At 43.8% G+C, this 27,216-nt stretch overlaps 1 protein-coding gene across 1 annotated transcript in view; it reads right to left on the bottom strand.

Moving 5' to 3' along the window:
• Window positions 1-27,216, bottom strand: part of TRAPPC9 (trafficking protein particle complex subunit 9) — a 334,571-nt gene that overhangs the window by 165,901 nt on the left and 141,454 nt on the right. Inside the window, exon 21 of the mRNA XM_066625482.1 lies at window positions 23,491-23,581. Coding sequence (XP_066481579.1) covers window positions 23,491-23,581 — 91 coding nt within the window. The remainder of the gene's footprint in view (window positions 1-23,490; window positions 23,582-27,216) is intronic.

Below are 27,216 nucleotides of genomic sequence, written 5' to 3'. Positions count from 1 at the left end.
TAAATTGAATTCAAGCTTCATTTGATTTCCAGATTATTATATTGGCAACCTTCAGTCTTGAAAGACTATGGTATCGCGCTCTGAAAGGTGGTTCTGGCACAGCGTCTAGTGTGGCTGAAAAGGCCAATCCGGGAGTGACAATCCCTTCCACACCGGGAGCAAGTGCAGTCTGTCCCTGGTCTGTCTCCCTGGCTATGGGCCTTCCTTCTTTGCCTCTTAGCCTCAGACTGTTGGCAAAGTGTCTCTTCAAACTGGGAAAGGCCATGCTGCACAGCCTGCCTCCAAGCGGGCCGCTCAGAGGCCAGGGTTTCCCACTTGTTGAGGTCCATCCCTAAGGCCTTCAGATCCCTCTTGCAGATGTCCTTGTATCGCAGCTGTGGTCTACCTGTAGGGCGCTTTCCTTGCACGAGTTCTCCATAGAGGAGATCCTTTGGGATCCGGCCATCATCCATTCTCACGACATGACCAAGCCAACGCAGGCGTCTCTGTTTCAGCAGTGAATACATGCTAGGGATTCCAGCACGTTCCAGGACTGTGTTGTTTGGAACTTTGTCCTGCCAGGTGATGCCGAGGATGCGTCGGAGGCAGCGCATGTGGAAAGCGCTCAGTTTCCTCTCCTGTTGTGAGCGAAGAGTCCATGACTCGCTGCAGTACAGAAGTGTACTCAGGACGCAAGCTCTGTAGACCTGGATCTTGGTTTGTTCCGTCAGCTTCTTGTTGGACCAAAACGAAATAAATTGAATTCAAGCTTCATTTGATTTCCAGAACTCGATAGGAATCTAATAGGTATCCCACTCAGATAAACCAGGAAGTCTTCATAGCTTCATAAACTTAAATGGATTAAACAAGATGTCTTACGTTTACCACCAATAGTATCCATAAGTTGACACGTTTATATGCCAATATAACGCAAGGTATATGCCAATAAATCACGTAGCAAGACTATAAATATAAAGAAACATTGTACAATACATGTAGAAAGTTTGCACAGATGACCACCTAGATCAATAGCCACGATCTAGTTGTTCCACAAATGGGAAAGGAAAACACTCTTAATAAATAAACAAACAAACAAATAAATAAATAAAATCTGGAAGCTAAACAACGTAGTTTTTCCAGACCACACCTCCAAATTAAGAAAAGTTAACATGCACAAAAATTCACTCTGCTTTAGAGTAATTATTTCCTATTTTTATTATCTAAAAGCAGTTTAGTTTCAACATATGGTGAAAAGATTATTTAAACAACAATGGGGGGAAATGCTTCCGCAAGCAATATCAACATTATAATGAGTGTTTCCGTAGCTCAGTTTTGGGTTTGTTTTTTAATTGACAGGCAAACCTGAGACGCCTCCAATGTTGGCTTCCTGCCAATACTTTCCCTGGTGTGCGAAAATTAACACTAACTGGATACCTTCTATTCCTTATCAGTGACACATCTTGGCTAGTAATGCAGCTCTTTCATGTTTACCCTCCCTGTGTTTTTTTCTGCACACAAAAATTTGAAGAACTGCTTCTGCTTTTAACTTTTTAAAAACCTAATTTGCACTGTTACCTTTTTAAAATTTCATTAGCAATTCATCTCTTACTAACATGCTTTATTAATCTACTAAAATCTTTTACTAAATTCGAATCCTTTTCATTTCTAGAGCAAATTACACGAAAGGTCTACAAATAACCACACCAAACAGTAAACAAAAACTAAGAGTGGTCTTTCTTCCCATTCACAGTAGCATGAACACACATCCTCACATGCTTGAATACAGTAAATGCAAGAAGAACCCTCCTGAAATACATGGACTCTGTGGCCCTTAAAAGTGGTATTCACCTTTTGACAGACTAAAAAAAATGAAAGAAGGTGGATGTTTCGGCTAACACTTTGTATTGTGAAAATACATTCCATTCAGAAATGAAGTTAGCTGAAAACCAACTGAACCTGAAAATAATAATAATAATTTTTGGGTAGAGCAAACTAACCCCTCTCCCTTGGGCCGGCACAAATCCCTCGTGCCAGCTCTCAGCTGTCACAAACATGCCATAAAGCATGATTGCAACGACACAGGAATAAGATGGGCCAGCGCACAGAGCCAGCCCTGTGCCCAGAGGCGGTAAGTTTATACCAGCCCAGGAAGATCAGCATAGGGGGTGGGAGAGGACAGCAGGAGGGAGGAACAGAGGTGCGGAGGGGGGCGTTTCTGGGGGGAGGGTGGCCTGGGGGTGGATCAGGCCTGGGAGGGCGGTGGGACCTGCCATGGTGGCACAGGCCGGATTCCAACCCCTATTCCTGGCCCAAGTGGCAGTTACTTGGACTGCTTGGATTTGTGCCCACGAAATCGTGGACACAGAGATGAGTAGCCCCATAGGGCTGCCTGGAGTGTTTCTCAGGGTAAGGGGAAGAAAATCCCCTTACTCAGAGTTGTGCCCCAACCTGCACTAAACCTGCACTGGATACAGAGCAGGCCAGTCAGCTTGCCTGTTCCAGCACAGGTTAGGATTGCACTAGCACATGCACACACTTTTTTTTGTTTTGTATTTAAAATGTTTTGTTGTTGTTAAATGCAACAACAGCAACAAAAGAGTGAAACAAAGGCGAAACAGAGGACACACCCAAAGGTATTCCAGGAAACAGTTCAAAGGACAAGGGGAAGCAAGGGAGAAAGGATGGTTATGATCCCTCTAGATGGCCTTAGGTGAGCCAATCTCTCAACCAAGGAGCCACATGTTAGCCGCAGAAGACCTGCTTCACATATAGAAGATCTTGAGTTCAATCCCTGGTATCTTCAGAGAAAGACCCCTTCCTGAAACCCTGGAGATCAACTGCCCTTCAGCATAGATGGCTTCCTTAGTGACAGACTGAGCAAATTTTGCACATGGACACACCCTCTGATGAATGTATGAAAATCAGCCTGAGACTGGCTAAGCAGAAATGGCTCAGTTTTAAAGGTCAGTCTGTCAACCACCTGTTCCTGACATGATAGGCTCTGCTGTTCTTCAAAGTCACAACTACCTGGAGCCTAAATGTTATTCTTAGAAGGACTTTGTTGGGTGCTGAGTCTTTATACTAGGAGGGATTGTGCTGAAGATGATAAAAAGGAATAAAAGCTTTTTGCATCTGAAAACAAGAGACTCTATCAGTTTCCTCATCGTAGGTTAGCAGGAAGCCTTCTTTGAAATGCTGTCACCCACTTCCTGATAAGAAGTTCAAGCTACACATCAGTTAATGAAGCACAGCTACCAGGCATACATATGCAATGAGGTACTAGAGCAAAATACATGTTGCTGGACCACAGCAGCTCACGTTCTGCTTGAAACATACTAAGCATACTTATGGCACAATCCTAGCTTGCGCTGGAACAGGTAGGCCAAGAGACTTGCGCTGTATCCAGGGTGATAGTGCACCAAGGTGGCTCAGCTGGAGGTAAGGGGAAACTCTTCCCTTTACCCTTGGGTAAGCCACTGCAGCCACTGTAAGCCACTGCAGGGGGCTGAGGTGGCACAAGTCCTGAGGTGCCACAAGTCCAAGGAGAGCAGAGCGGCTTGCTCAGGAATGGAAGTTGGGATCCAGCATAAAAGCCGGGTCCCAGTCCCACCTCCCGCTCCCCACCTGCCCGCCCACTCTTGGGACCGCCCTCTGCCTGCCCCCCACCCCAGAATGCCTCCCTCCCACCTCGGTCAAGGTTGGCCGACGCAAGGCTCCCCCGTGAAGTTGGCATGGAGCCTGGATTCAGCCTCTGCGGGCCAGTGTGTGTCCTTGTGCCAGCCCAGCCAACTCACAAGGAGGGGCAAATGTGCTTTATGGCACATTTGCAACCCTCCTGGGTTGGCTCAAGGGACTTAGTTGCGCCAGCCCAGTTGCCTAAGGTGACTCAGGGCCCTTAGTTAACGAACAGTAACAAAAAAATCACCACTTGTTTCATAATTCTGACAATAAGATGACAATGGTCATGTTTTCAATTGAACAAATTTCAACCATTTAAAAAATACTTAATAATATTCAAGTACAGAAACACTGTAGGCTCTGTGCAGAAGATTCTCAAAGGCATCTGTGTATTTTATTAGGAGTTTCCATTTCTTCACTGTAACTAGTCATACACCGTCATACATGTGAATGAAGCCAGCAACACGGAATTGAGGTCAAGGCTTCACCTACCTGGGGACTGTCTGTGACGTGACAGCCCTCACATTGAGTCACTTGAGGAGAGGAGAACAAGGAGCATCTTAACTGACCTCCCTGCTTTGCTTTCCCACTTCCAAGTCAGTTGATTGAAGTGGACTGGACCAATGACTACATGAAAAGTAAACCTAGGGGAGACCCAGGAAGTTTTCAGTCAAGTTCTCTGGGGAAAACAGGCAATCATGGAATTCCAATACACAATTGGGAGGGGATGCAGTACATGATGTAGACCTCAGGACAGAATGGAGGATGTGACAGGCTGTTAAATTTCACTGAAGCTACTGCTATACTGTTACAGATACAGAACTAGTAGTTACTAGTAGCTTTCCTGAAAGTCTGCAGGGGCTTAATTATAATTATTATTTAAGAACACCAGTAAAAGAGAAGAATGAAATTCAAACACAAGCTCTTACTACAGCCCTAAGAATTGTATTTAAACCACTGAGCAAAGAGCCTGTGTTTAATGGGAAGTAAGGCCCTAACTTTCTGCACCCAAGTGGCACAATCAATTTTCAATAGGCTTGCACTGCAGGAGCTCTGGCTGTGCAATAAAGCTCTTCTGACCATTTACAGGCTATTTTACTTTTTATTAGGAGTGTTAAGAAGCAGACAGTTTTCCAAAGAACATGTGATTTTCCGTTCTATTGTACCCTTTCTTAGACAGTCTAACAAGTGCATGAATAACACAATTAACCATGTAACAGTCCTTTCAGTCAACTGTATGCAAAATGTTAGAGGGTATATACTGCATAACATCCTTTAAGTACACCTTTGATAGCTTTTACCCAGCCACAAGCCCTCTTCCCCCTGACATTTTCTAGTAACTGAGGCTGACAGGATTTCTTCCACAACTACCAATTCTAGTTCATGGCTATTTTTGTAAGGCTGACCTTGATTTTCCTTTGAAGCATCCAGACCTGGAAGCCACCACTCCCTGTATTACCTCTTTGCAAACTCTGGATGGGAAGGAGTTGACGTACAGCTCCTGGGAGAATGAATTTGCAAAGACAAGAGTCCACTGTTGGTGCTTCTAATCTCTTCAGCCTGCATTGAACCCTCTTGGTAAGATCAGTTAACATTCAAACCAGTCAGTCCCCAGGCCACCAAAGTATCTACTTAATGAGCTGATACAATTTGATGCCTTGAGACAAATTTTAATATATTTTCTCCTAAAGTCAGACCAAAGTAAAACATGAAAAATCTCTCCATATGACCACAAATCTGATGTAACGGCTGCAGAAATATTAGCTGTGTTTTAAACAAGAATAATTTTGCCCCAGAGTATAACCTATGTATTAACAAAACCAAAGGATGAGATCTGAAGGTAATCTATTGTAATCCCCTGTTGAGAAGGCCAAGTCTTGTTCACTGTAACAGCTCCTTTGGCCTGACACATGCTGATCATAATGTGCCAGGAGAAAACAGCAGGAATGTCAGAGGTTGCCACAGAGAAGACATAAATCATTAATCCTCATGACACTGCCGTAAGGTATTACTGTTGGAATGCACAAGCAATATGAATATGCAACTGGCCAATGGAAGCAGTACATTCTGGGCCCAGAAGACCTCATTTTCTGCCTATCAAATTAACAATGCATTCTATACCATTGTTTTTCCAAGCACTCAACTTTCTGGATCTCTGCATTATGAGAGGCCATTACTAATTTTTCACATAGCCAAGTCAAGATTTAAAAAGATTTTTCTCATCATTTTTTTAACATAATGTATTCTAAAATGGTAACACACCACTCTATAGCAAAATGACAACATACAAGCCCCAAATGACATTCAGGACCACCTCCCTTTCAAAGTATTCAGATTTGCCCAATTCTGAAGGGCAATGTTTTTCCAATCAATCAATCAATCAATCGAAATAATCAGAACACAAGCAAAATCGATCATAGAATGTAAAATTCAGATGTTCATCAATACAAAACTGAGAAAACTACAGTGAACGTTTTGTAGGTATGAGAGCAAATACAACCAGCAAGTTCCAAGATCTCACATTCATCTTGAATTGTGATAGGAAATTTAGGGCGCAATCCTAATGGGTACTTAGGCTGGCCCAAGTCCCTTGGGCTGGCTTGGGAGGGTTGCTGTTTGTGCCTCCTTGGGAGGAAGCCAGGCTGGTGCTCCCAGAAGCACTGGCCTGCAGAGGCTGACAGAAGCCTCCACGCTGGCTTCCTCCCAGCGCCTTGCATCGGCTCGGATCAGCTGACGCAAGGACAAAAGGTCGACGGCGGGGAGGCGGGGAGGAGGAGGGAGAGAAATCTATGAAGTGGTTAACAAAAGCTCAAGAGAGTAAACAATTTTGCTTGTACTCTGATAACATAAAAACAATTCCCTGGGTGGAGGGAGGGCTGAGGGAGGGAGGTGGGGTTGGGATTTGGCAGTTATGCTGGATCCCAACCCCTGTTCCTGGGGAGAACGGAGCGGCTTCAAGCCGCTCCGCTCTCCTCAGACTTGTGCAAGTCAGAGGAGATGACGCAAGAGATGGCGCAAGTCTGAGGAGACTCATTGGGGCCAGTGGCCCTTACCCAGAGGTAAGGGGAAAAGTTTTCCCTTGCCTCTGGCTAAGCTGCTTATGGCCCCTATCCTGCGCTGGATACAGCAGAAGCCTCTTGGCTTGCCTGTTCCAAGTATAGGATTGCGCCCTAAGTCAAGGACATAGACTCACTAGCTGCTTAGAATAACAGTATTCTTGACTCATAGGTTTGTTGGGGGTGGGGGTGGAGACAAGATGAAGTTCTACAGGGACAAATGCAAGATTTTGCACTTAGGCAAAAATAATAAAGACACAGGTATAGAATGGGAGCTACCTTGCTTGGCAGCACATGTGAGAGAGATTTTGAAGTTGCGGTGGATCACAAGATGACTATGAGTCAGCAGTGGGATGCAGCTGCAACGAAGGCTAATGCAATTTTTGCCTGCATTAGTAGAACCACAGCTTCAAAGGCACGAGAAGTAGCAGTTCCGCTTTACCCTGGGATGGTCAGATCTCACCTAGAGTACTGTGCCTAATTCTGGAGTGCTGTGTCTAATTCTTGCTACCCACTTTAGGAAAGATGCAGCCAAACTGGAGCGGATTTAGAGAAGAGTAACAGGGATAATCAGAGGACTGGACAACAAGCCCTAGGAGGAAAGGTTGAGGGAACTTGGCATGTTTACCTGGAGAACAAAAGGCTGAGAGGGGATATGATAGCACTCTTCGGATACCTGAAGGGCTGTCATATGGAGAAAGAATATATTTGTTTTCAACTGCCTCTAAGAGTAGAACTAGATCAAAGGGGCGCAAACTGCAAGAGGGGAGTTTTCGGTTGGACATCAGGAAGATACTCTTGATGGTGAGGGCAGTTCAGCAGTGAAACAGTTGCCGAGGGAGGTGGTGGATTCTTCCTCAATGGAGATCTTCAAGCAGAGGTTCAATTGCTAGAGATGCAGCAGGAGGATTTCCTGCTACAATCAGGGGGTTGGACTAGATTAACTTGTGAATCCCTTCCAACTCTATAGTTCTACAATTAAGGCAAATAAGACTTAACTCTGCCAGCCATGCATGCTGGAAGCAAAAGTGTCGCATACAATCAGGTCGCTAGTCAGCACAGCAATTACAGACCCTGCACTGCAATCTATAATCCAGATTTGGCATTGCTGAGTTCCCAGTTTTACAGGATGTCTCCCATTCCAGTAATTCACAGAGCTCACAAGATTTATGTGTTATGAAGATTCAAATGAGCAGATACCCAGAACTACAGTACATTACTGGATCACACATTGCTTCTGTCACCTTTTACCACCTCTTTGTTTGGCAAACACCTGCACATTTTAAAATCATGTTTCGTTTGTTCAATGTGTCAAAATATCTTCAATAATATCAACTGTGTTCCTTTCTGTAGAGCAATACAAAGAGTTTAAATACAGATCACAGCAACAAAATGACTATAGCCCACTTGCTCAGAAAACCACAAGAGCAAGCGAAGGAAGGCGCAAACAAGAATACTTCCGATGAACTAAGAAGCATCATCTAAGATGACACAGATTTTTCTTAAATCATTCATAATTAATAGTCTTTGTCGTATATAGGGTAGTTATGTAAAATCACTTTATTTTTAATATTTCTTTGGGGCATACACTCATCATGCATCTTAAACATGCAGCAACCAAACCTCTGACTGGTTTGTGCTGTACAGAATATGGAAAAGTGTCTAGCTGAAATACAATTGACAGTTGTAATTTACTTTTACAGTGGATCTATGAAGTGGTTAACAAAAGCTCAAGAGAGTAAACAAGTTTGCTTGTACTCTGATAACATAAAAACAATTCTAATGGTCTCCATCCCTGGCCTATTCACTTCATTTGTTACCTCTGCTTAAGCTCTCAGGTTGTTGAAGGCCTTTGGAAGAAATCTATAGATGCCATATTTAAATACATGCTCTCCTCCTCTGTTATTTATCTGGCTGAGAAACATTACTACAAGTTTCCCCTGCTTTTTCACCAGGGACCAGAGCACTAACAAAAAACAAAAATTGCCCAAAGAAGAAGCTATGCAAAATGACTGCCATTATATTGTAAACATCAGGGCACGGACTCACCATAGTGAGGTTCCCTCCCTGGATGTCCTTGTGTAGTCCCGATTCCATGAGCGGGACTTCTGGTTGTGAGCTAGCCAGCGAGTGAGGTGCATAAAGACTGCTGGGGCACCACCTTGCCGAATGATGCATGCACCTGCACTGAGGCCTGGTGGGCCTGGGCGCAGCCAGCAGCATGGGAAACACAACCCTGCCTGGCTCCCAAGCTGCAGGACATGCTGAACGAGGCCAGTCGGAGGGGATTGAAAGAGCAGAGTGTGCGTCAAATGTACTGAAAAAATTGTCCATTGAAAACCAGGGGAAACCTGTATACTCTTGCATACCTGTACACCATCTGCGCTCCAACAATCCCTGGCACTTCTCTGTCTTTGGTGCTCTACTAAAACCTCCCTCTTCCAGCTTACTTGCTAGCTACCAGGACCTTCAATGATAAAATGGAAGCTATTTGTTGCAACTTTTCTATGTACTCCACCTTATCCCTCCTCCAATGCTTTCCTTCACACCCCTAGGGTAGTGGCTTCCAACCTGTGATATGTGCCTCCCCAAGGGTACGGGCCAGGGCCCTTCGGAGTACACAAGAAAAAATTGAATAATAGTGGGAAAATGCAGTTAGTGCCCCAGAATGATTTCCTTTCCCTGCAACTGTATTGTTATCCCCACAAGGAAGTTCTTATTGTTGCAGCTTCACCTTCACCTCCCTCTTCCTTATACGCGGAAGCACTGGCTACCACACTTGTTCACCACACATAATTCCCCCTGTGTACACAGCTGGTGGTTGCAAGTAGGAGGCATCACTCTCCAATGGCTCCCTTAAATAGCAGAAGCATCCAAATCTGGGAGGATGTGATTGCTCCAACGCCATTTCCACTCATTCAAGCTTCTTTCCTTAGACTCATTTAACCCAATTTTGGGCAGAGACAAGGGATGGCTTTGGAAGGTGAGAAACAAAGGGTCATCTCTCTTTGAAAGTCATCCCTTCTCAGATCTTGAATGGGAGTCCAAGGCTCAGATAAGACAGGAGGAAAAAATTTTTTTTAAAACCCTTTTCTTACCTTATCCTGCTTTACTCTCACAGCAAACAAAATCTACTTTGAATTATGTGGAGCATACAATTGACTGAGATTCTCATTTGTAATGTTAGAATGCTGAGCCTCTAAACTGACAGGTGAGCATTAAGTGGAAGAAATCAGTCTTGATTGAAAAGCAAAGAGCCAGCAGCAAAAAACAAAAGTATGCCTTGAAACCAGGTTTTTGGAGAATCATTTTCAGATATAAGCTGGACTCTTCTCACCAGCCACCATCATATTCTTAAAAGTCAGTGAAATCATTCACTTTATTATGTGCTCTCTGGACCCCGCATTAATCTAGACAAAGAACAGGCATAGTTGACAGAAAGAAAAAAAAACAACCTATTTTTATAGCAAACATGGCCCAACTGGTCATTATGGAAGAATAACAGGTTTCATTTAGAATGGAAGCAATTTTGCAGCTTTATAAAGTATGAGGCAGCTTTCATCAGGCAGAATAGCAATTCAGCTGCAGAAATTTAAAGACTATTAGTCACGCTCCAAAGCAAACCAAAACACACATAGGCAGCCTTAGCATAAGGCCTTTACTAGGAACAACTGGAAACAGCTAGCTTTCAAGTTTCACCAATCCCTTCCTCTAGCTGGGAAAGAAAGAAAAGAAAAAAGAGAAAAATGGTAATACTGAATTTAACAATCCAGAAGGAAATCCCAGAAAGGGAATACAATCATCTCCTACCACCTGGTAGTAATAGCAAGATACATCAATGGGGATCAACTGGAAGTCATTTCCACCTGATCTGTTGTGAGAGATCCCTTTTTGTTTCACATTCAGTCTGAAGAGGTGCATGAGGGGGAACATGACTGACACTTACAAAATTATGCAGGGGATGGATAGAGTGGATAGAGAGAGACACTCTTTTCCCTCTCACACAACACCGGAACCAGGTGACATCCACTAAAATTGAGTCTTGGGAGACTTAGGACAGACAAAAGAAAATACTTCTTTACCCAGCGCATAATTAGTCTGTGGAACTCCCTGCCACAGGAAGTGGTGATGACATCTTACCTAGATGCCTTTAAGAGGGAATTAGACAAATTTCTGGAGGAAACATTCATCATGGGTTACAAGTCATGGTAGGTATGTGCAAGCTTCTGTTTTTAGAAGTAGATTACCTTGGAATGCCAGATGCAAGGGAGGGCACCAGCTTGTCTTGCTGTCTTTTGTGCTCCCTGAAGCATTTGGCAGGGCACTGTGAGATACAGGAAGCTGGACTAGATGGGCCTTTGGCCTGATCCAAAAGGGCCCTTAAGTTCTTATGCTGTGGAATTCAAATTTAGTTCACTATTTTGTGATTTTCAGTTGGTCCTACTAAAGGAATATTTGCAAAGGAATACACTGTTAATATTTCTGCCCAGCCCACATATATACATATTTGATCCCTGTTGCATGTATGCACCTCACTCGCTGGTCAGCTCTTGTCCGTATCTATCAACAGGAAATTCTTCTAGCTATTTTGTTTAGATACATCATTATGAATGATATCACAACAGAATCAAAAAGTAAAAAAAATAAAAAAATCCCAGAATCTAAAACCAGTATGCCAAGAAGTGTTTAGAAATTAAAGTAATTTCATTTTCTTAGGATATTCATAGTCAAAAGAAAGAACTATCTGTTTGAGGGAAACTTTCATTTATGTAACAGTTTTCATACATCCCATGAAACAATAAAATCTTATCTTACAAACTTTTTTTAGAATACAGAAATAATAAATAACCCACAGTCCCAGAGTGTACAGGCCAACATGCAGAAGGGTTTGCAACCACTCCCCAGAACCACTGGCATACCTGGGGGCGAAAGCGGGGCAAACGCCCCAGGCGCCGACCCTCCAGGGGCGCCTTGGAGCCTTGCAACGTCCCTACCCCCACCAGGAGGAGCGCTCAGGAGCGCTGCAGAGAGGCAGCTTGCTGCCTCTCCGTCAGCACCTGGGCGCTGACTGAGCCGCCCCTCATAAGATCATAAGCCTCCCCTCCCCTCCCCTCCCCTCCTCCTTTATGATAGGAGACAGGCGCCCTAGAGAGGCACTTACACTCTAGGGCGCCCGTCTTGTCTCCTCCTATAAAGGAGAAGGGGAGAGGGGGGCAGTCCAGTTGGCGCCGAGACACTGCCTGGGAGGCAGCATCTGGCTGCCTCCCAGGAGCGTTCGTGGGCGCCCCTGCTCCACCACTCCGCTGCTGAGGGCATCCCTCAGGGGTGGAGTGGAAGCAGCGCGTGCGCCCTCCGACGTTGGAGGGGACACGCGCCGCTTCCCGGCCCCCACGGAGCCTTGTAAGCTGTGCTTGTAAGCTGTGTGGAGGTCTCCACTGCAGTGGTCTGGGGCCGCTGGAAGAAGCCCCAGATCGCTGCCATGGAGACCCACGCAGTGCGGAAGGCTCCGTGGGGGCCTCGGCTGCCTCCTCCATTCCCTTTTGTTTTCAAAGGGGGAACAGAGGAGGCAGCTGCGCGGAAGTAATTGCGGTGACAATGACATCACTGCAATTATTTCTGGGTCACATGCACGGGGGATGGAGAAGGGGGGCGAAACGGGGTGTGGGGGTGGAATTCTGGGGGTTGCCCCAGGCACAGGGACCCCCAGGAATGCCACTGCCCAGAACGTCTCACTGTTTTTCCTTCCAAGAGCAGCTCCTGAAACAAAAATTGACTTGCCAAATAAAGAACTGATTTTGGGAAGAGTGAACTCTTTTACATGCAACGTTCACTATGTGGAATTTTGCACCTGAGCTTTTGTGTATGAGACAATTCAATCTTCCCAGAATTATTGCCTTAGATGAGGGATGCAGTGTTTAATCAATTAATTGGTAAGGCGAATCCATTAAACTTCAATTGACTAAAAAGGTGCACCAGATTAATTAGGTAACATATTACGTATAATCCCCCCTTTTCTCACACATAGGAAGGACTGCTCCTAAAATAACTGCTAGAACACTTGCAAGATGGGGAAATAATGTTTCATATGTGCAACTGTTGTTCTTGCCCACGTGCAAATTAAATTCTGTCTTGCTTTGCCTGGTCAATCTTAAATTCAAGTCCAGGAGAATAGCTATAGGGCTTTATTCGCTTTAAAGACTTGTTTTGCTGCACCTCTGTGGGCCTTGGCAACTTTTGTGGCCCTTGGAACTCTGACAGCAGACTCAGCAGCTGGATCCTGCCCGTTGCCTCCCCCCCCCCCTAGAATGGATCTGATTGCCAAAGAAGCTATCATCACAGCAGCAGCTGCTAAGTCTGCCACAGACCACAGAGGTGCAGCAAAAAAAATGTTCCTAGAAAGAATAAAGCCCTACAGGGAAAACTAGCAATGTTTTAAGCACAGATGAAGTCATTGCTGGCCCCAGAGGCATTGCAAAAATAGTTTAGAACACTCCACTCCCTGCTGCTGTAATTGACACAATCCAAAGGCAAACATAAGCCCAATTCGCAACAAGTAATGAAGACTACAGCCCTAAACACACTTACCTGGGAATAAATCCCACTAAATACACTGGAAATTACCTTCATGTTTAGAAGCAAGTCCTCTTAGGTCATCAGAGAAGGCCTTTTTACAAGTGCCGCTGCCTAGGGAGGTACGTGGGGCGGCGGCAAGAAATAGGGCCTTCTCAGTAGTGGCACCAATGCTATGGAATTCCCTTCCCCTTGACTTAAGAATGGCTCCTTCTCTTGAGACTTTTCGGCAAGGCCTGAAGACCCTTCTGTTTAGACAGGCCTTCTGAGTTCTCGGCCTTTTTAAACATCTTTTCAAAATCTTTTAATATCTTTTTAAATACCTGGTTACAGGTCTGATTCTTTTATGATTTGCTGCTCTATGCTCTTTTACCTGACTACTTTTATCTGACTACTGTTTTTATGATATGTTGTTAATATGCTTTTATCTGTTTTTAAATTATGTTTTTAATTTGTTTTAACCTTGTTGTAAGCCGCCTTGAGTCCCTCCGGGGAGAAAGGCAGGGTAGAAATAAAGTTGTTAATATAATAATAATAATAGCCGTGTAAGCTATTTTGTGGGTGGATGGTTTCTATAGGTGCAATGAATGCCCTGTTTTTCACCTTATTTTTTCTTATTTTTCCAACTACCTCCCCATGAGCTCCTGAGCAAGTTCAGAAGTCTAAAATTGATTGGGATATAAACAACTTGTAGCAGCCTTTGTCTGGAATGACATTATCAGCATGCCATGGGCTTTTATGGATTTAGGGTCCTTCTCCTTGTCTGCAATTAGCTACCTCTCTACCTGCTTAGCTACCAAGCATGCACCTATCAAATGGGCAGCCAAACCTGCCTATCTAAGTAAAGGGCTGGGACCAAGAAGCTAAGGAGCCAAGTGGGCTTCACTTCACAAAGGTAACTTTGAGAACTTATCTCAGGTAAGTTAAGGTCATCATCAAATCTAGGTTACTTAACATCAAGCAAAGGGATGCTTGTATGTGTTTCTCCCAATCACTCACTCCCTAGTAAGTGCAAACATTACATACCCACTCACTCCCTAGTAAGTGCAAATAACTGGGATTCCCAGTACAGTGTAAATAGCTAGTAATAGGGACTGTAATTCCAGATAGATGCATCAGGTGATTAATCTTGTTTTGTTAGGTAATTAAATTTGATTTTTTCACTCCAAGCCACCAAGCTTCATTCTTTTGCTATGCACTGGGGATTTTATGTGGATGCTATGCACGGTACTTTGCTTTTGAGTAGCTTTCCAGTTCCACCTGCTCAGCATTACTAGCTACTGTCCCTAATATAGTCAACATTTTCTTTGCTTCCATTTAGCTGAGTTCAGGCATTTCCCAACAACCCACTTTGATTGGGCTCTAATACAAGGCAGACCATCCAACAACCACATTTCTGCCCCCAGGCAGTATTCCATGTAAGGTGTATAGCTGCTCATCTCTGAGCTGAGCTCCAAGCTCTGTGCAGCACAGAACTCAGCAACCTGAAAGTTTGGCGATGATGTAATTGCCAAGCATCTGAAGAGGGCATTGCAACCCAGAAAAGGCTGGAGCCTGTTGTACTATAAACCAATGTACACTGCTACTATTTTTCATGCACTTCAAAAGAAAGGATATTGCTTAAGAACAGACATGATGTACAAGCCACTCTTCTGCTCCTTTCCAGGAATCTGCTAATAGGTTCTCTGACTTGCTGCAAGTTGTCATGTGCATCTGATTTGCATCACAAGATTGCAACACAACTTATGAAACATCTTGTCATTTTTGTTACCTGAATTACTGGCTGCTTTCTGAATGAACATTCTGTACTAGAACAATGGGTTGTAGCAGCTGAGAGACTCGAGCAATCTCACATAAGTAAATGTAATCATACTTCTGAATTGTCTCATTTTCATTCCTTGCTGGGCATCGTTCCAGTCCATTTTTCTTCCTTAAGTAATGTCTTCTGTCTGTGCCAAGAAATAAGGGTACTAACAACTCCAAAGAACTGTGCAATTTACTACCTTCCATTGAGGCACCAAAGCAGGAAACAGTACGGGGGTGGGGGGGGGGGAGAGAGAGAGAGAGAATAGGTCCTTTTGGAGTTATAACAGGTTTCATTTCTAGTTTGTCATGGTGGATGATAGTTACCTGCCCTAAATATCAGTCACTGAGTGGACTCCAAGGATATGCAATATTTCAAGCCATGGCTTTTTAGTTTGGAGGGTCTCCCAAACCATTATTTGCAAGTCAGTTTCAGCTCCTTGTCTGGTGGCTACCCACAAACCATGGTTTGTTCAAATGCACTGTTTGCGGTATCACACGAAGTCATGGTTTAGCATTATGTTTGAAAAATCCCTGTGTGTGTTGTTCTTCTTCCCTACCCCTGCAGACAAAGCAAATGCTCTGCAAGGTGTCTCACTGCACACTCGCGAGAATTTAAAGCAAATGCAGACTCTGAACTTTGCACTCGTGGTAATGCCAGAACTTCCAAATTCATGTCAGTTCTGTAACCTTTCATTGGTAAGCCCACAGAAACCCTAGAACAGTGTTTCCCAAACTGTGGATCAAGACCCACCAGTGCGTAGTGAGTTGATTTATGGTGGGTCACGAAAAGTTTTCGAAACATTAAAAAAAAATTTTTACAAGCACCCTTGCACCCTTCACCTTTGCAGAAGAAAGTCATTCACTGGAATGCTAACATGTGGTATGAGGTAATCTGCACATCTTGCTGTCCAGTTTAGCCTTCTGGGTACCCTGGAATGACTATAAAGGTTTGGGGGAACAGTGTAATGGAAGATCAGGAGATCACCGGTCAGATGATGTGGTGCTGACAGCGATTCCTATGTTTTGACAGCTGGCTGACAGCTCTGGGAAGGGAAGGGCAGGGCTAGTGTCCACAGTTGTAATCAAATAAGGCCAATGGAGACTTTGACGGACACCTGAGCTTCATTTTGTTTAATGGGACTTTGCATGGACTAAAGAGATGGCTCACACCTGAGCCTAATTAGGATAACGAACTCTACAGGAATAAAAAGCAGCCCCAGAAGGCGCATACAACACAGAGGAGAGGAATGCTGAGACTCTGCTAGAGGAACATGGAAGAACAGAGGAGAAGATTCTGCTTGACAGATCTATGTTGGATCCACCCAAGGACAGACATGGGGACGCTGCTGAATTGCCACTGGGAAGATTCTACTGGGAAGATTTGTTGGACTGTGCTTTGGAGCTGCTTGAACTTGCACTAAGTCAAGTGAAGTTTTGGTGAAAGGGAAAGCCTCTGGACAAGAGGAATTGCCAGGGAGTGTTTGTGTAGCAATTAATTCTCTTAATTGCTTTCAACTGATAAAGTCGTTCTGTAGTTGCTTTGCACACCATAGCTGCTATTTCTGGAGAAGGGCAGGTGTTAATTAGGCACAAAAGTGGGCACTGGAAGGGAGGTGGAATATTTTGGACAGGACAAATTGGTGTCAGAAGTGGGGTTATAGGACGAACAGTCCTTCAGTTCTAGGGAAAGTCTAGCAAATGTCTACTCACACATATTCTATACACAAGGTCTCTAGTAGCCTCAGGTGCACATGATCCCAATTATTATTAATAAATAAAATATTTATTTCTAGATCTCTTTTTTGGTCTAGTGGTTTGCAATGGGTTGTGGTTTTTAAAAGTGGGTCTGGTGCTACAAAGTTTGGGAAGCACTGTCCTAGAACAATGGACACTTGGTAGACATAAAACTGCATCACTGATGGATATGATTCTGACCTTCTGAAGTAATTTCCACAAGTAGAATTCAAACTACTGCATAAAATTACCCACTCCTGCCAGTTTGTAAGCAGATTGTTCCTCTGAGAGGAAAATAAGCCCAAACAGAAACAACCCAAGTTGCCTAATTAGGAGGAATGAGAAGGTTATTTATTCATTGTCAGCATTATTAGACCAAATCATTATTCACGTATTCCTGGTAAGCAAGAGTTTGTACTGGAAACTGAATTTAAATAACTATCAAAACACAAGTACTGCAATATTCAGCATCAAGAACTTATAAAAAATATAACAGGCTGTAAACTGAAAATGTTCTAAGTATTACTGGTTTAAACTTTGACAATCAGAAAAGAGAAAGCAAATACTGTACAGTAGGGCTCCCATATCCACAAATCCTGTATCCATGGATTGGGTCTGTGGGCCCCCCAGGCGCCCCCTCCAGAGGCAAGGGGAGCTCTGCTTCTCTGGCATCCAGAGGGTCCTCTGAACCCAGCAAAGGTTCAGACAAAGAACTCAGACAGAGTTTTAGAGCTCAAAACATGTTACTTGCAGTTTGACAGAGAAACTGGAAGTGACATTTTTAATCTTTATAAGGCTTATATGCCTTATATAAGGCTTTTAATGCCTTGTAACATAGTTTCTCAAACTGTGAGACATGACCCACTTGGTTGGTCATGACCTGATTGTGGATGGGTTGCGAAGTTGCAACTGACAAACTGATAGCACATGAGCAAAAAGCATTGAACCTTATGAAAAATGAAACTGAGCAATACCACACATTTACTCATGAGTAGACAACCACGACCTGGTCCATTGCAAAGGGCAACTGAGAGGAATCCAATGCCACTAGAACAGTCCCAATTCCATGAACAAAGGCCCCCCAAAACACAGGAATGAAGTCCCTCCCTCCAAGCTGACGAATTTATTGAGCCCTATGGAAAGAGAAACTAAGCCATGTGTTTGCATTTACTCATGAGTAAGCAAATGCGCCTTGGCTTTTGTGGAGTGCAGAAGGCTACCAGAATGGTCCCACTCCTATGCATGTGGAGTTCAACAAGTGCTCCAGAAGACAGTCCCCCTACCATAGTACAGTAAAAAATGTCTTCATCTGGTAAGACACTTTTTCAGTCTTGTAAAGCTAGGTGGGTCCCGATAGTGTGCAATTTTAAGAAGTAGATTCTAGTGCTAAAAGGTTTAGGAACCACTGCTTCATTGGAAAAGGTTGTTGTCTTTTACAGATTTCTCCCCCACCCCTCCCCACAGTGGAGTCTCATTTCCTTTCCTCATTGTTCTGGGTTTTTAATCTCAATCCAGCCCAAACAAAAAACATATTGAATTTAAAATTGATTTTGTTCTAAATCACACTGAACTGGCTTAAATATAAGAATTTAAATTGAACTGGGCATAGCGTAGGGTTGAAAAATCTTACAGTATTTTTTTTTTAGCAGGCGGTAGTTAGAGGTTTTTGCAGGCAGGCTACTGAGAGAATTCACTTGGTGGAACAGGGCTGGCTTCTCCATTTCATCTCCCCTTATTTATTTGTTTTAATTTACTTTAATTATTTCTAATTATTCATTTTAATTTATTTATAGCCTGCCTATCTAGGGAAAATGGCACAATTTCAGTGCTTGCAGTGGGTAATTTCAGTGCTAGCTGCATTGTCAAGAAAGTACCTCCTGCTTGATGATGTCACTTCCAGCCATAACATCACTTCCAAGTTAATGACATCACTTTGGGTGGGTCCCGGATTGTCATTCTAAAAAGTGCATCCTGGTGCTAAACATTTGAGAAATGCTGCCTTATAAGGTTTCTCTGTGAAACTGGAAGTCATGTGTTTTGAGCTCTAGAGCTCAGTCTGAGTTCGGCAGAGGCCACTGACAAACGTCAGGGTTCAGAGGACCCTCCAGAGGTAAGGGGAGCAAAGCTCCCCTTGACTCCTGAGGGTGGGAGACAGGTGTTTGCCCATATCTGTGGTTTCAGGTAACTGCAAGGGGGGGATGTTCTGGAACTGAACCCCACCAGATACGGGGGGGGGGGCACGCCTGTACATAGGAAAGTTTCCTTGGCAACCTTCAGTCTCGAAAGACTATGGTATCGCGCTCTGAAAGGTGGTTCTGGCACAGCGTCTAGTGTGGCTGAAAAGGCCAATTCGGGAGTGATAATCCCTTCCACACTGGGAGCAAGTGCAGTCTGTCCCTGGTCTGTCTCCCTGGCTATGGGCCTTCCTTCTTTGCCTCTTTGCCTCAGTCTGTTGGCCAAGTGTCTCTTCAAACTGGGAAAGGCCATGCTGCACAGCCTGCCTCCAAGCAGGCCGCTCAGAGGACAGGGTTTGACACCATAGGCCATCACTCCATAGGCCATCACTCCATAGGCCAACATAGGAAAGCATCACTCTGATCATAAGCATCACTTATGCTTAGTCAGCAGCTTACAGAACCTGATGTAAGGATCCTAAAGCTGGCACAAAGGGGCTACCTGCACCTTCGAAAGCTGGTTTAAGGATGTAACAAAGGCACTGATGCCACAGCAGCCTTGGGTGCAACTGAACAGGTGCTTTCCCCCAAACCCAGAGCTATGTCCCTCAGCCTTTCACATCACATTTGCGGATGCAGGCTGTTCTGTGAAATTAAGAGGACTTTGTATAAGTGTTTCTCCACACTTCCCCTGCAAGCCACATGATAAAGAGCCAGATACTGAGGGATATTATGAAATGCCTTGGGGACCCACTGTTCAAAAAGGCAGAAATCCAAATAGACGTGGTTGAAGTATTCAGTTTTAAGAGTCTGTCCACTATAAGCATTTGACTTGATTGAGCTGACTTGGGAGTCTATATTTATGTAAAATAAATGTACTTACTTTCCAAAACTCAAACACTCATATAAAAACAAAACTCAGATCCTAAGAATTCTTTGTGCAACCTTGATCCCCGCTCTCTGCACACTCAGCCTCACAGAAATGAGATTTTAAACACACATACACACACACCATGAACGCAGTGAAACAGACATACTACATTAAACAGTGTTAAACATCAGCAAAGAGAAAGCAACTGGATTTAAAACAAACCACCATATGAGTTGAAAAGTTTCTCAGAACATGAGTAAGTTTTTTTTACTGCTATTAGTTCTCATGACTCAGCTGCTAAATACAATATTTTTAGAAAACTTTCTCTTATCTATTTCTACATCTATTTAAAAAACCGTCAAGCCTCATATCTTCCAGGAATCAATCCAACTTTATTGTTTTAGCTGCTGTCCACACGATTTCTGCTATGTCAGCAACAATCCTTGATTTCCCCAAGGCAGAACTTTTATTTTGCTTAACTATCAAAACAGACTGTTTTTAGACACCATATCTTAAGTTCTGAATAGTTTTTCTAACTTTCCTAATGCTCCCTCTTGTCTTTTACAGACTGCATTCTGCATTTCGGCACCTCTTCATTATGAACTCATAACTGCACAAAAAGAAAAAAAACCGTTATTCAGAATTTATCCTCCCATTAGTTGAAATATAAAATGTTTACCAGTTTCTTCATATCTATTAAGCATTATTCAAAATGCAACTCAAATCAGAGAAATTGAATTCCAAAACAGTTAAGAAACCTATGCTAGGTTAATAAAGTAATAAATAAATCAGCTGATATAAAGCAAAGCAGCTAAACTAAAAGATCTAAATTCTAAAAGAATATTTTCTATTTCAGTGCACTGCTCTGACTCCTGAAATATGTTTTTCCCGTTTGTGTTGTCAGATTCCCTCAGTAGACGCACACACACCACACACACACACACACGCATGAGTGCGCGCGCGCGCAGGGACTTCTGATGCAATCTCTCATCTCCTGATCAGAAAGTACAAGGCAACAGAGAACAGCAGGTGCTTGCTGCTGGGAAATGACCCATCTGCCATGTCAGGGGGTATTTGGTTATGCTTGATGAAGTTTACACTTAGAAAACACAGGTCATGGTTTAGGATGTGGACTCACCTCCCTGCATTACAATCTCTGCGCATGAACTGGAGGTTGTCCATGACTTTGTGTACCTTGGCTCAATGATCTCCGACACTCTTTCTCTCGATACTGAGCTAAACAAACACATCGGTAAAGCAGCTACCACGTTTTCCAGACTCACAAAGAGAGTTTGGTCCAACAAGAAGCTGATGGAACATACCAAGATCCAGGTCTACAGAGCTTGCGTCCTGAGTACACTTCTGTACTGCAGCGAGTCATGGACTCTTCGCTCACAACAGGAGAGGAAACTGAACGCATTCCACATGCGCTGCCTCCGACGCATCCTCGGCATCACCTGGCAGGACAAAGTTCCTAACAACACAGTCCTGGAACGAGCTGGAATCCCTAGCATGTATGCACTGCTGAAACAGAGACGCCTGCGTTGGCTTGGTCATGTTGTGAGAATGGATGATGGCCGGATCCCAAAGGATCTCCTCTATGGAGAACTCGTGCAAGGAAAGCGTCCTACAGGTAGACCACAGCTGCAATACAGGGACATCTGCAAGAGGGATCTGAAGGCCTTAGGAGTGGCCCTCAACAGGTGGGAAACCCTGGCCTCTGAGCGGCCCGCTTGGAGGCAGGCTGTGCAGCATGGCCTTTCCCAGTTTGAAGAGACACTTGGCCAACAGTCTGAGGCAAAGAGGCAAAGAAGGAAGGCCCATAGCCAGGGAGACAGACCAGGGACAGACTGCACTTGCTCCCAGTGTGGAAGGGATTGTCACTCCCGAATCGGCCTTTTCAGCCATACTAGACGCTGTGCCAGAACCACCATCCAGAGCGCGATACCATAGTCTTTCGAGACTGAAGGTTGCCAACATTATATATATACAGACATAGACATGCTGTGTAATATACAGACATATACAATTTTGCTGTGTAATCTTCTTGTATAACTTGACCTACAGAACCTTTAGTTTTCAAGTTATACAAGAAGATTACACAGCAAAATTGCTTATGAGTAACATTGTTCACTAATCAAGCTTTTGCTTTATCCAGCACTGATGCTGACTTTGTGAAACTCTCTTAAGAATGCATGAGCTGGTTTCCCTTTCATAGTGGTTAGATTATCTACATTTACATCATTCTAAAGCAAAAATGAAGATGGAAGGTTAATAGTACATCCATGCACACAAACAGCATTTTCCGATTGTTGTAGCTTCCAAACTTCAGGATCCCCTTTTTCAGCCATGATAATGGAAAAAGTTCAGATTCCCAATTCCATCCTACTACCTGTTAGAAGATGGGCGGCCCACAACCCTCAGTGCCAGGGGTCAACTAAACATTCTAACGTTCTAAAAATTCTCACATTAACCCTGGCACATGTTCTTTTTGTGACCTTTATGGATTTAACCTTCTCAACTTCCATCTTCTCATCTGCAATTCATTTAACCAACATGCGCCATCACAGGCTACTACAAATTCCTGTACAAGATCTCCCTGTCCTTTTTCTTACAGGAAAGCCCTAATAAAGCAGGTAAATAAATAGTGAAAAAGAAACGTGTGTGGAGAAGGTGCAGAACCCCAGAGAACCATGTACTGTCCACACACTCTCATTATTTTAATTTGTAGCAGAAGCCTGTACTCTTCTCTAGAGGCAGATGGGGAAAGGCCCACTCCCCACCCCATGGGGAGGCACATCATTGAATACCACAAACCAAAAGGGAAAGAGTATGTCTCAAAGCATCAACAAATGCCAACATCAATACACTGAGCACCATCAATGCTTTTAGGAGGCAAAACCATGATTCAAAACAGATGTATGTCAGTCTCCTGACTTTTTACTCCAGTTAAAAGCAGCTGCTGGGGTCTGCAAATCTGAGCAGAGAAACAGCAATGAAAAGCTAATGCATAACCTTTTTTTCACTAAGCATTCTCCTACCCATCACCCACTTAAAACTGTCCTTAAGCTCTAGTAGCCCATTTCATTAAACATACAGCAGAATGCCACTGCCATGCAATGCATAGTTTGGCCTGAGTTTGTTTTTGCAACTCTTTGTATCACATACAATGAAAATGAACCTCTTCTCAGTTGACCAAAAGAATACTTTGTGTTTGCACAGATTATGGTTTTATCATGAATCAATAACAAATATCCCAGCTAAGTTACTGAACCATAAGTACTAAAACCTGTACGAATTATGCCTTTTACAATATAACTAGTGGCTTTTTTTTTTTTCCAAAAGCAAATCCCTGCTCCACTAAGGTAGACAGCAGTGCTATAATTCCAAACGAGTTATTAGTTATTCCCATGATTAAGTAATCTAAATGTAGGGAGAAAGGTCTCAAACTAAGCCATTCTTCTCCAGTGATTTTCAATAAATGACCTAAAATGAAAACAGCATTATGCATTGTTCAACATTTCAAGAGGTTATTCAATGATTTTGCAGAGTTCACTTCTGCAAGAAGCATCGTATCAGAACCAACTTTTATATTATCATCAATCTTTTCAACACTACTCACCCCACTGGAGAGGAGCCAATTGCAGGTGCTCCAAGACCAGCTGATTGAGAACACCTTCAACGCTTGCTTCCCCTTCACGCTTCAAAGAGGGGTAAATGACAGTTAAGGAACTCTGAAGAGAAATGCAGCAGGACAAAGAAAACATGCATGCTACAATGTTTAACATGACAAAAGTTTGAATATTCATTAATAAAGAATTTGAAGTAGCATAATAGTTCATCACCCTTCTGAAGAGTATGCCAAACAGGAAGCTAGGAAAGGTCATTTGTGAGGGTCAACCTGCACATCATGTTAGGCCTTTTATAATAGGACCCACCTACCATGCTTTCCCCAAGTAATGAATAGTTCAGAAAAGACCTCCCCTGCTAGGCTGACGTCATTCAGGGGGAGTTAAAATTAAACCTTTTACCCCACTTCGTCCCAATCTAGATTTCTCCTCCCTCTCTCCTTCCACTGGTGCCAGTGCCAAGGATAAAGTCTGTCTTCCAAGTCAAGTGGGATGGGCACCCCAAGAACATGAGGAAGTGCTTCATACCAAGTCAGACCACAGGCCCGTTTGGTCAACTGCTATATACTTTGGTACATCAAGATCTGCAGCTACCACTCTAGATGCTTTTACAATTGGCAATGCCAAGGATGAAACACCTGGACACTTATGCATGCAAACCCAGATCTGTCTGTTTAAGAACACCCTCTTGTTGCCTCTAAAAAGGCTTCAGGGTCAGACGAACTATTTCTAACAATATTTTCTTCTTTGTTGACATCTTTGTTACCACTGGCTGTAAACAAAACACTTTTACTTTCAGATTTTATGCACAACCTGAAGATCTGGCAATCCAGTCAACCCTCTCTTCCAGATGTGTATATTACAGAGGCACATTTTATTTTGAGATGACCGTGCATGCCATGAACTATGTATATTTAATGCTCACCTTTAAGGGTATTGCTGAAAGTTGATGGCATAGTTTTAGAATAAAATTCAATGGACAGTATTAGTTTCCAGTATTTTGGGATTTCTTTAAATTTAGTTTTTACTCTCCTGACCCCTACAGTCATTCATTACATTCCCTTTGCTATGCAGTTTCACAATAGGCATCCTGCTATGAAAGATTTCCATCTGTCCTATTTGTCACTTCCCGAGTGAATAAACACATGTGAAAAACACATGAAATGAATGTACCCAGTGCAATTTCAGCATAAATCAATTAGCAAGTTTCCAAAAACAGAAATTACACTCAAGGAAAACTGCTCAAAATGATTAATCAATGCATCTTACTAAAAAATCTGTTCATTTACATTTTGAACATTAGGAATTCGGATTATCATGACATTTTCATCCTCTCTAAGCACATTCTGAGGGTGCTTCCACACTAGCCTCTCTCTCTCTCTCTAGTATTGCCACTATTTGCTGACAATCTAGAAAATGTTCCTCCCAAACTATTCTATCTCCATGTTTTCTCAGTGTCATCCTGTTGTGGTTCTTCGATTTGAAGCTATTTTTGGAGCTTACAGTAGAATTACAATGAGAGCTATCAGGTATGAACTGATGCAGTATTGTTTCTTCACTGGGCTTGGAGATGTGGTTTCTGATATATGTGGTGAAGGCTGTCACACACCCCACTACTACCTTTATTGTTCCCCTTTCTCCCGTTTTGTCTCTCTTACTTGTTAATTTCACTTCTCCAGCGAAAAGATTTCTTCAAACTCACTGAAGAGATGGGTGGTTTAGGGAGGACCTGTCAATTTAACTTAAACACATACACACACACACTAATGTGGTCTAGCACTGGTCTGTATACATGTCTCTCTGGGAAGGGGAAAAAAGTCTCTCTCCGGCAGTGACAATGAGAGCTGGAAAAAAAGGAAAATCAATAATGCAAACGTTGAGTTTTATGCAGACCTCATTGCATTCAATTCATACTAAGCAGAGCTTAATGTTGTTTCCTAAGAAAAAGACTAACTAACAAACACTCAGGTTATGAAAAATATGCCTGTGGCATGTGCCCCCCCCCCAGTTCCAAGGTAACATGGAAATGACATCACCCTCCCTCAAACACAGGCAGGAGGCTCACCCATGCAGTCTCTCTTTAGCACAATTTAGGATAAAGTCACAGCCAGGGATGCAAAACAAACAGTTGGTGCTTCCCCTTCACGCTATCGCCTTCCTAGATAGGTGTCCCTCAGTCTGGTGGCTAAGGTTCAGATGGAAGCTGCGCATCCCCAAGATATCTGGGAAAGCCTGCAGGGGAAACTTAAGTTCCAATAGGAAAGATGGACTGCTCTTTCCTCTCCCTTGGTTGGTAGCCATTGGGGCACCTACCTTATGAAGAAAAGGCCCTGTTTTGGTGAGTTGCTTCCTCTAGCTCAGACCTGTCAGAGGCTTCTCCAGGCGGGGGGGGGGGGTCTTCATTCAGAGCTCTCTCCTTATCTTGTTTTCTGATACTCCTCTCCAACTTCTCAATCTGTTCTCACCCCACTTACCTACTTCCATCTCTCTCTCTCTCTCTCTCTCTCTCTCTCTCTGAACCTTACTTCATTTTAGCATTCGAGTACAAATGCTTCCCATTTTGAAGCACCAAAGAGCCATCCTGCTTCCTAAACATGCTCCTCAAGCTGCCAAATCACTCCAAAAATAGATCTTATTTTGAATAACTCACTAAATATTTAGGAAATATTAATAAAAAGCACAGGCTGAAATATATTCACCCTAAAAATTATGTGCCATCTGCTCAAATTTTGAGGACCAGCAAGATTACGCTGTGCAGATTTCAAAAGCAAATGCTCAAGAAAAATTTAAAAGTGTCTCCTCCAACACTATATTCGTTATAAAAACCTTTGACATTTTGTCTCTTAAGGCCAAAGAAATTATTCCTATGTATGAACAGCACTCTTAAACAGGCCCCTTCCCATTCACTCTACCCTCTACAAACTACAGCCAGCAGGTCATGGTTCATGACCCAAAGCAGATTTGTCCTCCCCTGATCTTATCCTCATTCCTTTTCCCTTACACTCCTCAGTTCTATGCCAGCAAAATGGCTGGTGCAGATCAAAGGAGACCCATCACAGTAGTGGAGTCTTGCCACAGTCTAAGGCTACAGTTTTCAAATTCTCAGGGAGTTTGAAACCCGCAGTAAGGAGGGGGGCGGGGAGAGAGGCAGCAGGGACAGGAGGAAGGCAGCGACGCGATTACCAGGATCGCGTCGCTCAGGGGGCTGCAGGGACTGGGGCGCCTGCATGACTTCCCAGGTCAGGGACAGTGAGAGTGGAGAGATCTCGCTCTGCCTCTGCTAAACCGGAAGCGGAGTGCGATCTCTCCACTCTCACTTTCCCTGACCTGGGAAGCCCTGCCGAAGGTCGCGCAGGGCTGCCCGCACCCCTGGGAGGCTGCAGAAGGCTTGGGCAAGTGTACCCAAGCCCCTGCAGCCCCCCTGAGCTGTGCGATCCTGGGGATCGCGCTGCTGCCTTCTCCCTGCCTCCTGGCTGCCCCCGCCCCTTAAGGGGAAAGAAACCAGGGCCCTCAGGTTGAGGCGTCGCAACGCCTCAGTTTGAATACCACTGGTCTAAGGGAACACTGGCCCTATCACCACCCTTTTCCACCCTCCCCTGCCCTGGCCCGCCTCCCCCACCAACTTACCTGCCTTGGTGAGTCCAGGTGGACCTGCTGGCACATGTGGGAAGGCTCTGGCCTTCCAACCTGCACTCTGCCAGTGCACACCTCCATATGCT

This window comes from Tiliqua scincoides, chromosome 4 (genome assembly GCF_035046505.1).
Source record: "Tiliqua scincoides isolate rTilSci1 chromosome 4, rTilSci1.hap2, whole genome shotgun sequence".
Classification (NCBI taxonomy): Eukaryota; Metazoa; Chordata; class Lepidosauria; order Squamata; family Scincidae; genus Tiliqua; species Tiliqua scincoides.
This window is presented reverse-complemented; position numbering and strand designations above follow the sequence as displayed.